The sequence below is a fragment of the Prunus mume genome, linkage group LG5 (genome assembly GCF_029339155.1).
Source record: "Prunus mume cultivar Tortuosa linkage group LG5, ASM2933915v1, whole genome shotgun sequence".
NCBI lineage: Eukaryota > Viridiplantae > Streptophyta > Magnoliopsida > Rosales > Rosaceae > Prunus > Prunus mume.
Genome location: NC_142702.1, coordinates 25,580,586 through 25,593,359, shown reverse-complemented (window position 1 = coordinate 25,593,359; position 12,774 = coordinate 25,580,586). Strand labels below are relative to the sequence as shown.

The following is a 12,774-nucleotide window of genomic DNA, read 5'->3' as shown; positions in this document are numbered from 1 at the left end:
ATTGGTTAAGATTGAAATCTCCTTCTAAATGACTTACCGCCTTTTTCATTTTCGGCAGAGAAGAGAAAAATGAGGTTGAATTGGGAATTGACCAACGCAAAAAAAAAAAAAAACTTTGTGCTTCTATGAACTTGGAAGATGACATCTGAAAACGCTTTAAAAACAGGCAAGGTATCAAAAGCCAAAAGCTGATTCTCAGAGAAGGCCGAGAAATCACCATAATCAGTTTCCACTCGAACTCGGATCGGATCTCCACATCCGTCCAATAAAATTGGGCCATGGATTCGGAGCTTTTCGAGCGTGACCGGCATGTGACGTTTCTGCAGATGATGTACCAGCTTCTGCCGTCCCCCTATCAGAGCCAAGAAATCAACCGCCTCACTCTCGCCTACTTCGTCATCTCCGGCCTCGACCTCCTCAACTCCCTCGATCGCCTAGTACGTTTTGAAAGTTGCAATATTTTCTTCCTTAAACGTTTTGTTGGGCTTCCTTTCTTTGGTTCTCATTGATGGAATTCAAATCTTGATTTGTTAGGTTGACAAGGATGCAATTGCCACCTGGGTTCTGTCATTGCAAGCTCATCCAAGAAGCACAGCCGAATTGAACAATGGTATGGGGCTTGCTTGCTTTCAAAACTGCAACATCTGTGTTTGTTTTTGGATTTGAATTCAATAGAATCGAATAGAATAGAATTGAATTGTTTTCATTTAAGCTTGCATTTGTACATAAATAATTAAAGAAACGAGCTTTTAACTTGTTTCAGGACAGTTCTATGGTTTCCATGGTTCCAGAGCTGCTCAATTTCCTCCAGAGAATTAATGATAATGGGGTATGAAGTTATGAACTAGTTTCTGTGTTGTTTTAGCTTAACTGTCTTTTGGATTTTAACCTGTTAGGGTGTAAGTATAAGCAAATGGTTAGTATATATATAACAGCTTTTTATGATTTACTTTCTCCTATTTCCTGTTAGTAATTTTATAGTTTAATCTTCATATAGGCTTTAAATCCCAGTGTCAGTAACCTGGCGAGCACGTATTGTGCCCTAGCCTTACTTAAAATCGTTGGCTATAACTTGTCCAGTATCGACTCTGAGTCAATACTGACGTCAATGAGAAATCTTCAACAGCCTGATGGGAGGTATTATGGTTTACTGTAAAACTTTATAGCCTCATAATTGGATGCATTTGTTTCATTCTTTTTTAGTGGGGGTGTTATGAGGTTGCTTGACCAATTTCCTGATATTTTTATACTGATTTTGGCAGTTTTATGCCTATACATACAGGAGCCGAGACTGATCTTCGATTTGTTTTTTGTGCTGGTATGATGGTAAAAGCTTATATGTACATACTTTTTAAGCCATTTAATTCAATATACTTGTGTAGTATCAATTTAGCTGATTGATGTACCAGTGGCCATTTGTCATATGTTGGGAAATTGGAGTGGCATGGACAAGGAGAAAGCCAAGGAGTACATATTAAAGTGTCAGGTCAGTATGGATACTGCAGTGATTTTGGGTATTCTATGAATTTATCTGTACTTAGTCATCCTCTTGACATTATATCTTCCATTTGATCGGTATATCTCCAAATTCTGAATACCATATACTTATACTTAAGTGACGTTGTTATCTCAGTCATATGATGGTGGCTTTGGGTTGGTTCCTGGTTCAGAATCTCATGGTGAGTTGAAACTATTATGTATAATTGTTGAACTATATTATTTTTGCAGTTAATGGCTCCACTTGGAATTTTGTTTTTTTCTTTTGAAACTTTTCAATTTTATTGGCACTGTTGTTGTTTGTGTCTGACTCTGATTTCAGAATGGGTTAGTTGTACCTATTTAACATTGATGCAATGTTCCCAATTTCTCTTTTGATTTCCTTACCCATTCCTTTGCTTGTTTGTTAATCTTTTGCTCGATTCTTGTTTAGTATTTACTAAAGAAGGAAGAAAGCATATTTCTCAGACTAGCTCTTGTGTTATAAGTTCATAAGTTTAAAATCTTCATTTTCTCCAATGATACAATATTCATCTTAGCGACACAGGTGGTGCAACATATTGCGGTGTTACATCTCTCTGCTTAATGGGATTCATTGAAGATGAAATTCTTTCTAAAAATGCACCGTCTTCCATAATAGATGTGCCATTGTTGCTGGATTGGTGCGTGCAGGTTTATTTCCCCACCTATACTCTTCAAGCATTATCAGGTTTCCTTGAGATTGTACGCTTTTAACATTGCAGCAAGTAAACAATTGACAGGCATGGCTTTAAAATCTGCCAAATAAGTAGATGCTTCTGAAAACATTGGTCCCTGACTTTGCATTCTCATAATTCAATTTTGCATTCCAATAAGCGATTTTAGTGTTTTCTTATCCCAAAAGAAAGATTTATCTCATTCTTGTATACCACTGCAGAGGCAGGCAGCTGACGGTGGATTTCAAGGTAGACCCAACAAGCCTAGTGACACATGTTATGCATTTTGGTAGGGGATGGACTTCCTTTGGGAGTTTCATATAGTGTTGGGAATTATGTACCCTGACAAGAAATTTGCTTGTGCAGGATTGCATCAGTTTTGAAGATTTTAGGGGGCCATAAATTCATTGACAAGAAGGCTTTACATGGATTTTTGCTAACTTGTCAGTCCAAGGTGCTTTTGCTTCTCTTATCTCGTATTATTAACCTATGATATGGTAGGAGGATAATGTAATTCAGATTTCTCATGGAAAATCTGTTATTAATTCGGCCATGCATACAAATAAAGGACTTTATTTGATCAATCCCACCCATTACAAGGGTAGGAAGATCATGAGGCTATTGATGATAGAAGCCCTTCCAACATGCTATATGGTTTCCATAAGTAATAGCTGGTCATCCCTATCTATTGATGGTATACATATGATTACTGCTAGAAACACAATTGAATATAAATCTAAGTACTTGTTCTTACAAAAACAAACCAGACCAACAAAATGCAGAAAATATGAATTGACTTTGGTGCTTGATTTGTATGGCAACATAATCTTTTGTGAACATCGGGAATGCTGTAGTAGGCTACTCATATGATATTATGGAAGTCACTCAATTTCTATCTGATATTTTTCCTAAGCTAATACTGTTGCTTACAACTCCTGACGTTGTTGTTCATATTTGCATTTTCATCAGTACGGTGGTTTCAGCAAGTTCCCAGGGCAGCTGCCAGATCTATATCACTCCTATTATGGGCTTACGGCATTCAGCCTCTTGGAAGAACCAGGTCTGAATTCACTCTGTGTTGAGCTGGGAATAACTGCAATTGCTGCCATGGGAATCTGACTTGATAGTCCTTCATATTTGTTGGCCTTTCAAAATATTTGTGCGTTTCCACTCGTACAATTGTGCTCTTCATAATGAACAATGAACTTTCACCCTTCATTCTAATTTACAAGTTGATAAAATGGGAGATGTAATTTTCATACAGAAGTTGCATTTTGGGAGATAACCCTGCTCAGTTTTTCCCATCTCCTCCCTTTTAAATTTTATTTTCTGTTATCAAGTGAAATTATAAAACCAGGTGTCACTTTCACTTAAATCGAGTTCAATTGAATGCAACAATGAAATGGAGATGTATTACTTGACCACAATAGTTGTTGGTAAACTTTTGTCAAAGTGACCTAAAGCATGTGACTGCATCGCCATCAATCATCATCACACGTTTCTAACTTTCTATTAAGTGCTGATGTTTTTCACTTCTGCTATCATAACAGTCATTTATATAAATAAATAAATAAGCAGTTTTTATGATTTTTGGTACCCTTGGTACTGTGAAATGGAAATTCAGTCCAATGAACAATGAAATAAGGAAGGACCATTAAAGTAAAAGTTGATTTATACATTAAAGCTCATGATTTGAGTCACGAATCTGTCAGCTCAGAAGATTACAAAGGGGGACAGTAAAAAAGTAAGAGCCTATAATGATTCTTCATGGTGGGGGGAAGGAGAGTTGCACCTTTCGGCAAATTCCCACAAGCCACTTTCACGGGGCATTTGCTTATCTTTGTTGTTTGGGAAAAAGGCCAAATGCCATCTCAACTCCATTCTCCTTTTTCCAACTTTGTCATGTAATGCAGGTGGTGGTCTGCTCTGCTTTCTTAATTATCATGTCAGCCAGCATGTAAATCCATGTTTTTTTTATTTTATTTTCCATGCTTAATTAACCTCTACCTTTGTACAAAGATATTAATTACCCCTTCAAAATCTTTTTTTACGAAAACTAGTGGGATAAACATGCCAGAACAATGACATGGCGACAATGATTGTTTATGCATGCTCTCACTGATAAAAGCAGGGGAGAGAGAGAGAGGGAGAGAGAAGAATTTGGTCTGAAATTTTGGACAAGAACATCAGTTGTTGTAGCATTATCACTCACAAGAAGATTACAGGTATCAGACAACTCAGGGGACATTTGAGACTGAATAAAACAAATAACTTCACAGCCACAGGTCCCCCACTTGCACCAGACCCATCTCTCCCACCATCAGGTTGCAGAAAATGTGTCCCCGCCATTAAAATTCAAGATACATTGCACAAGGGATTTTTCATATTAACCTATTACTAAACCCTCTATAACAGCCTAAAAAACAAGATAAACCCGACACACCAAAAATTAATAAAATCCAAAAAGAAAAAAGGGAAGAATAAAAAAGAGAGAGATCAAATTGTTCTCTATTGTAAAGTGGGCTTCTTGTTAATTGGTGATCTGAATGCTGAAGGTGAAGAAGCAAGGGGAAGAACCTGAGAAGTGCTTGAATGGTATTGTGGTAGCTGGAGATGGTGATGATTAAGCTCCCTTTCTTTGTTTTTGTCAACAATTATTGTGATAAAAGAACCATCTTCCTCATCTTTAAGGAACCTTGAAATGGGAGGAGCTTTATTTCCTTTCTCTTGAACTTGACCATCAATCTTATGAACACCCTTTTCAGCCTCTTCCTTTAGTTTTATTCTAAGTTTCTCCTCAGCTACCTGCAAGAACTTGAACTTGGGAGGTGGAGATGACCTCAACCTGTTGAATTCTGCATCAGTTTTTGATTCAAACAGAGGGCTGAATCCATGCTGGTTGTGAGAATCCACCGCAGGAGTGAGAGGAGGTGTGAAAAGAGTTGGAGAACCCAAAGGAGTCAAATATGGTGTCTCTACAGTGACAAGCAAATCACTCAAACTCTTACTTCTTGACCCCTTTTGGCTCCTATCACCTCTAGACTTGCCATCTTCAGATTCTAAGTCCTCCTTTGTTTCTTCCACAATTGTGAAGAGATGTCTTGGAGGGCCTGCAGCGTTTTGCAGCCTCATAAGCTCTGCGTCCAGCTCATCCTCTTCCAATTGTTTGAGCAGCAAATTGTTGCTTGTGTGCATATGAAGCTGAGAATTTGGATCATGGACAAGGGTTTCTGTCATTCTCAATGAAGCACAGAGTTCTCTGGGGCCTCTAGCTGTGTGGCACAAAGAAGAGTTCCTTCTCCAGCAGAACGTGTAGAACAGCTCCTTTTGGGGGCTGCTGTAGTCATTTTCAATCTCTCTGTTGGTGAACCTCTTCTTCCACCACAACAAATAGTAAAGCTCAGCAATGAGAGCCAAGAAAAGACAACCAAAAACTACACTCAAACCAAGTCCTACGCTACTCAAAGATTTCATCTTTGTCATCAAATCTCATCAGAAAACTACTGATATTACATCAAAAACTGCAAAATCAAGCTCAAATGTTTCACTCAAAAGTTTTCATCCACTTCAATAGAAACCCAAGAAAGCAAAAGGAAAGCTTAATTTGCTGGGAACTTCTCAACAGTTCCAATCTTCTATGACCAGAGGACAAGTCCAATAACCAAGATCATGAACTTTCTCAAGGACCCAAAAGATGAAAGAAATATCTATGCTTTACCAGTTCTCTTTACCTTGCATACTACTTTACCGGCAAATAACGATGCCCACATACCCAGCTGCTAAAACATCACTAAAAGGCTTCTCCTTTTCTGAAAATCACTCTTTAAATCATCAACCATGATTACAAAAGCTTCTTACTTTAAAAACCCACTAACACTAACTTGCCTGGATTTGGATAATCACAGAAAATTGGCCCAAAACACTGAAACCCCAATTGCGTACAGAAATGGTTCATAAACAGTACAACCGTGTCATAGTGAGGTGCACAAAAAACTGGGAGCTCTGGAAAAAGAGCAGGGGATTAAAAATGGTAAAAGTGGAGCCTAGAGACTCAGAGGGCTGGCAAATGGCCGAATGCCTCTCTGGTTTATGGCTGTGAGGACTTGCGTTCTTCGAGGGATGTTCACATGCGAACACAAAGACAAAGAAAGCGATGTGTCATTTTGATTAGATGCTAAATTGAAATGAAGAAGCATCTTTTAATTTATATCTCAAATGGCTAACCTAGGAAAACCTGCATTTATATTTATATAATAATAATAATAATATATTAACTGAAAGTTTATAAGCTTTTTTGTGCGGCTTGATACCTTTGACTCCAGGTCCAAGAACTAAAAACAGTTTGTTTTTTGTCCTTAAAATCACAAATTGCTTGGCGTTGGCAGTGGCACCCCTATGATTAGATTAAAGGAGGTTAATCTTCTGGCAAATGCACATTCCCTTTCCTCTTTTTTTTAATTTATTTTATTTAAGAATATAATTATTCTCCAGTACAACTACATATCCATCCATTATGTTTTTCTATCTGTCAGAGTTTAAAAAAAGAGAAAAACATGGTTTGATTTCTTTAGACTGCAGATTTGTTTCAATTATATAAAATAAAACCCAATAAAAAAAAAGTTTAATTCTCTATTGTAAATTGGCTGGAAACAAGTGGGCATTCAATACATATGGTTTTATGATTGAAAGTTTGGGGCCCATGGACCACATTAAAAAAAATTATATGCATATACGAACCGTTACTTTTAGTACGAGTATATGTTATACATAAATGTAGTCTTCCTAACATTTTAAATAACTTTAAAACAATCATAAATATATGTAACCTTCCCATATGCAACTGATGTATGAATTGGCATTTACTATAGGAGCCTAGGACTATAGGTATGAGTATGGTTAAATTTACCAGGACTCTGTCAGGTGCCCATTTTGTTTCGGCATCCAAGCCCATTTTATGGCCCATTGAGACCACCCAAAATCCAGCGCATTTCTACAAACCTCAAGATCATACATTACTCCTAGCTAGATTGCATAACAAGAATGTCTTGCAAAATTATTGACTCCTGAGGCCTCTCCAACCCACCGGACCCATGATCCGGCGAGCGCTTAACTGCAGGCTTCCGCGGCGTGGCATCTGTGCGGCAAATTGGGCAACTCGGATGGGAATACAGCCACATGTCAATGCATGGAACGTGAAACGAGTGCATGCATTCCGGCAAGGTTCGAAATTCTTCACCCTCTTCAATTTCACTCAGGCACACAGCACACATGCCGTCTCCCACCAAGACCAAGCCCACACCCCTTTGAAACTTGTGGGCCGGAATGAGTTGGGCAACTGAGGAAGCCTCCATGCTGCTTGCTGCTGTGAAGCTTGTGATCTCTTGCGTGTTAGGCCTCAAACGGTGTTGTATTTGTCGTCGTGGCCGGTTATGGTTGCAGCAACAAATGATGATGCAATGGTAGAGTGTGACCACAAGCACAGCCGAGCTCAAAGTCAAAGCCACCAGAAGAATGTACAATTTGGGGTCAGAGACAATTTTAGCCATTGTAGAAATTTACAGTCTAGAATTAAGAGACTCTAATTTGGCTAAAATGCAACATTGGAACGTTGGAAATTATATATAGAAGAGGCGATGATAGCGAAGGTTTGGGATTGTCTTGTGTGCCTACAAAAACAATGAGAAAATGGTTAGAGATTTGAACCTCTGAGTCGGCATTTTTGCCGATCAAAATATCATTTTGGTTTTCATTATTTCATATGCAGATCAAAAGTGTTTTGGAACTTCAAGTAGAAACAAATACCATATCATTTCGTGCAAGTAATGTTCATGGAGGAGGAGGCACCTGTGGCTGAAAACTTTGCCATTTTCTTGGGTTATTTGCCTTTCGACTTTCGCCTAACTCCTAGTTATGTGAAAGCAATGCACGGCTCCAGTAATCACACACCACAACAACCCATATGTGATTCAATTTGTTTTCTTTGTTTTGATGTAGTGGTTGTAATAGTAGACGTAATCAACCTTAAAAATCCGAGTTCTGTTATAATATACGTACTAAACAATTCGTCAATTACACGTTCCATTTCTGTGGTTTGAGTGAACATTAATTGCACAATCATATATTTGCGATGATGCTCATCTTTTAACGTATATATATTTTTTAATGAAAAATGAGATATTCGAACTTGAGATATCTTCCAACATTAAGGATATAGATGCCGGTAGACTAAGTACTAGTTGGTTTTATTTTACGTCTTTTCTAGTTCATGGTGCATAACATGTTTTAGTCGTTAACAAAATTTTCAATTTTCTTTACCCTTAAAATTGTACGTCTTTTCTAGTTAATGTGTTATGATGGTGTAAGACTTTGCAGTTAGAATTTTGTTAGATGCTTTCTTGGTTTTCAAGGAAAGGCCTGAAAATGCATGCAACTGTGGAGCTTCACTCTATATAGGGCCTTATATATGACCCTTAGGTGAGGTCATATCTTTTAACCGTTGGTTTAGGCTAACCAATTTGATCTAATGGCTAAGAAATAGGACTTTACTTAAGGATCATATATAAAGCCTTCATTGTGGAATTCCTTATATATATCAAAGAGTTTCCATTGTGGGATCCCTCAAATAAACTTATTTGAGGGACACCCATTGTAGGACCCACTCCGGATTGTATTTCATTAATCCAAACCGTATATTTTGTAAATACATATTCAAAGATCATCTCTACAAAAAAATCACTTGAATCCGATATCATTTGACAATTCAATTGAGTTATTGAAATTTTAGTACTTTCTTGAAACACCGTGTTCATTGATTTTGTATGACACAATTGGATGTCGAAACGGTTTCTGATTTGTCTAATTTTTTGTAAGGATGATCTATGAATGAAGACCTAAAAAATAGATGGTTTGGATCATTGGAAAAAAAAATTATAGGGTATCCTAAAAGGCGTCCCTCAATAGAAGGGGACTATATATATACACATATATAATGGGCTTATTATTTGGTTGTCTAGTAGAGCTTGATTTTGGGGTGGCCTTAACGTCTGGTGAGATCAATCTGATATACAATGGGCTTCAACGGGATGTCAAATTAAAATGGGCCTGTAGTTTGCAGGTCAACCCCAAAACAAATATAGAGTGGAAATTGCAAAATATAAGTAAGAATCCAACATCAACTCCTACTTATACATAAGCCATGCTTATTATAAACAAGGGCTGATGCCTTGCAACATCAGCTCCATCATGCAACACTCTACTAGCTAGGTTACAACGATGCCTTGCAAAATTCTTGACTCCTGATGCCTCTCCTGCTCACTGGACTCGAAACCCTACTAACGTTGAACTACTAGTGTCAACGGCGTGGCATTGGCGCGGCAAATTGGCAACTCGGATGAGAATCTCTTGCATTCAGTCCCCAAATGACGTCGTGTTTGTTCTTTTAAGGGCATGGCTTTGCAGCAGCAATAAACTACCATGCACAAGCAAAGGTAGAATGTGAACACAAACCATAGCCAAAATCGAACCAACTAAAAGAATCAAGGCCTGAGAGTCAATGTTATTCTCGTCAGCCATATGGTAAGAGGCGGTTATAGCTAAGCAGGTTGCCATTGTCTTATTATATGCCTAAAAGACAAACAGTGAGAGATCATAGGCTCTTTGAATATTAATATCATTAACCCAACTAGGTAAGCACAACAACTTTGAGAAAGCTCTTGCCTAGAAAACCATTCAGATTAATTTTAATTATTTCCTACGGAACAAATGGTTTAGAAATCCATACAGCACAATTGCCATACCATTTCTTGCAATAAGTGTTGGATAATTCGCTTCGCATTTGTAACATTAACGATCAACTAGATTCAGTATCTAGTGAGACATTCTTTCGAAACGTTGAAAGAGATTCCAAGTTTGAATCCTCTCTATTTTTTTTAAAAGAATGTAGCACTAACAATAAAAGCAAAATGGAACCTTATATCAGTGATAGGATTAATAAGATATAAACACATTTTTGTCTCCCTATGCAGAAACTATTATGGTCAAATTTGATTATTTCCTATGCAGAAAATGGATTGGAAATTCATGAAGAAGACAACAATTGCCTCACCATCTTAGCACTAACGATGATAAAGCAAAAGGGAATCCGCCCTTGTTTATAATAAGCTCAACTCCTACTTATACATAAGCCATGCTTATCTCCTTTTACTTTTTGTCAATGATTATCAACTCAACTCAACTCAACTCAACTCAACTCCATTAAGTAACAATTCGATATGGACGCTATATAAGGGCCCAACAACATACATCCTCCAAACACAAAAAAGACATCTTCACTTATATAGAAAGGTAAGCTACTATCCGGGACACATATGACAGCCTCAAAACCCTTTCTTTCTTTCTTTTTTTTTCTTTTTTTAATTTTTTTTTAAAATTGTTATTTTATATTAATAAAAGCATCAAAACCCAATTTTCATATTTGTTGTACGTTGATTATTTTTTCTGAAAAAATAAATGCGATTCAAAATATCTCTTTAATATGCGTTTTACAGATGAACAAAACAAAAAGATGTTTTAAGCGCATCTCCAACAATAGTAGCAAACCAAAATGTTTAAATTGAAGTTTGTTGACCTACGTGGCAATTTGAAAAGCTTTGTTTGCTACTTTAATATTTTGTACTCTAACAGACTTTTCAATTCAAGTAATGCAATGTTATGAAAAAGAATGAAAAAGATGAAAATATGTGAAAAATGTCTTTGTATTTATTGTTTGATTTATAAAAAAAAACATTTTCAAGGTAGGTTTTATTTTTCCAAAGTAAAATTAAATGTTTTAAAGAGTCAATGTCAACTTATCAGTCTTAAAAAGATAGAGAAAGAGGTTATAACTTTTATGACTGAGTTTGACAAGGTTGAAGAGTTTTTTTGATGATGTGGCTCATCTATTTTAGCATTCCAAAATTGTTGAAGAGACTGTTAAAAATGCTCTGAACTAATCTAATATACGGATTGAACTCGAGTGCAATAGAATGAACACCCTATTTTGCCAAATTATTAAAAAGTTGGAAAGTAGATCAGGAGGTGATAAGACTAAACAGGTGTTAAAGATCCATTGGGTATGTTATCAAATAAGGAGTTGGCGTGTGTGTGTGTGATGATAAGTGGACTTGTTAAAAGATTCGATGTCCATGAGAAACATTGTAGCCTACACAATACACGTGTACAGTTGCATGTATAAACTCTCCATCCAATCCAACTCTCTCTCCTCTATAATTTTGCTTTGGCGGTCACCCCAATAAAAACCTATATTTTGACAATTATAGGATGAGATGATACGTGTGGGTTGAAAAGCTAAACGTGTGGCTCGATGGCGATGCAATTTTCCCCATTTTTCATACGAATGAATGAATGATGGGATGGGATAATGGGAATGGGAACGGGAACGAGACACCGTCAGTTTCCCAAACGGCTATGTGTTGACTGGTAGTCTTTCCTAACTCCGCAGTGCACAAAGGTCAAACGCCTCCGTCCATGGCAAATACGACTTTTGCAACTATGTTATAATTGCTAAACAATATCCGTAGTACAAAATGTTTGAATTTATAAAGGGTAAATAGTTTTTTAATTTTCTTTTATAAAAATATCAAATTTCATATGGCCACCAAATAGAGATGGTAATGGCGCGAATCAAGGATAGGCCCTTCCCATCCCATCCTTGTTTACTTTTTCTCCCCTCCCAGTCTTCATACACGTAATCTTTAGATCGGAAATTATTTCTGCCTTCATTAGGCACACTCCCCATTACAGAATTATCAATTTAAAAATAATTTTTGAATGAGAAAGAAAATTGGAAACTATATTATACCAGAGCAACAAACAATACAAAAGTTTAGTTTTAGACATTTTTATGTATTATTTAATTCAATATATAACATAATATGTGAATAGACAATTTGGTTAAGTTGTGGGACACAACTAGAAACCATTTAGCAATATATTTATATGAAAAAAAATAATATACACATATATGTATATCTTAAACAATGTTCGGATTAGAGACTAGAATACTATTTCTGTCAATCCCCAAATACCATATCCGATTTTTATCCTTGATACTCGATCTATTAAGATTGAAGCCACACAAACACCCTAACTTGTAGTAAAAATTATCATCACTACCACCAAGACTTAAAGTAAGAATTGAAAAGCACAATTTTTTTTCCTTTTTGTTGTTAGAAGAAAAACACAATTTTAATAGACCAGTGTCATTACAAGTAAAATTAACACCAAATAAAGAGTTAGAGGACGATTGATATGAAATTTTTAGTTATTGGACCACAATGATACTGGAATAAAAGTTGAGGAACCATTTTGGTCAAAAATCCATTATAAAAATTAAACGTGAATTAAGATGTGGTGCCATCTCAACCATCTAACTGTTGATTTTCAACGGTCAAGATCGGCTTAAGACATTGTAGGGCTTTACCAGGTTAAAGGTTAAACGGGTCCGGGTCAAATGCACAATCGTCCATCACATATCACAAAGGTCCAACTCCAGCAGACGCCTGTTTTGACTCATCTCGGACAC

General features: G+C 36.7%; 2 protein-coding genes across 2 annotated transcripts; one reads left to right on the top strand and one right to left on the bottom strand.

Annotated features, from left to right (window-relative positions):
- Nucleotides 1-128: 128 nt before the first annotated feature.
- On the top strand, nt 129-3,477 carry PGGT-I (Prenyltransferase family protein). Its single transcript, XM_008235386.3, is given in 12 exon segments — nt 129-437; nt 535-610; nt 764-813; nt 815-829; nt 998-1,137; nt 1,263-1,318; nt 1,410-1,486; nt 1,634-1,679; nt 2,045-2,169; nt 2,414-2,481; nt 2,559-2,646; nt 3,162-3,477. Coding segments are annotated over 12 exon segments (1,050 nt in total). The 5' UTR covers nt 129-278; the 3' UTR covers nt 3,312-3,477.
- Nucleotides 3,478-4,363: 886 nt separating this feature from the next.
- Nucleotides 4,364-6,403, bottom strand: LOC103332636 (uncharacterized). Its single transcript, XM_008235387.2, has one exon. It carries the CDS (start codon nt 5,673-5,675, stop codon nt 4,701-4,703), a length of 975 nt encoding a protein of 324 aa, XP_008233609.1. The 5' UTR covers nt 5,676-6,403; the 3' UTR covers nt 4,364-4,700.
- Nucleotides 6,404-12,774: the final 6,371 nt, after the last annotated feature.

Bases quoted from the DNA above. Each gene is read 5' to 3' on its own strand.
- LOC103332636 (XM_008235387.2), bottom strand. From the start codon at position 5,675: ATGACAAAGATGAAATCTTTGAGTAGCGTAGGACTTGGTTTGAGTGTA.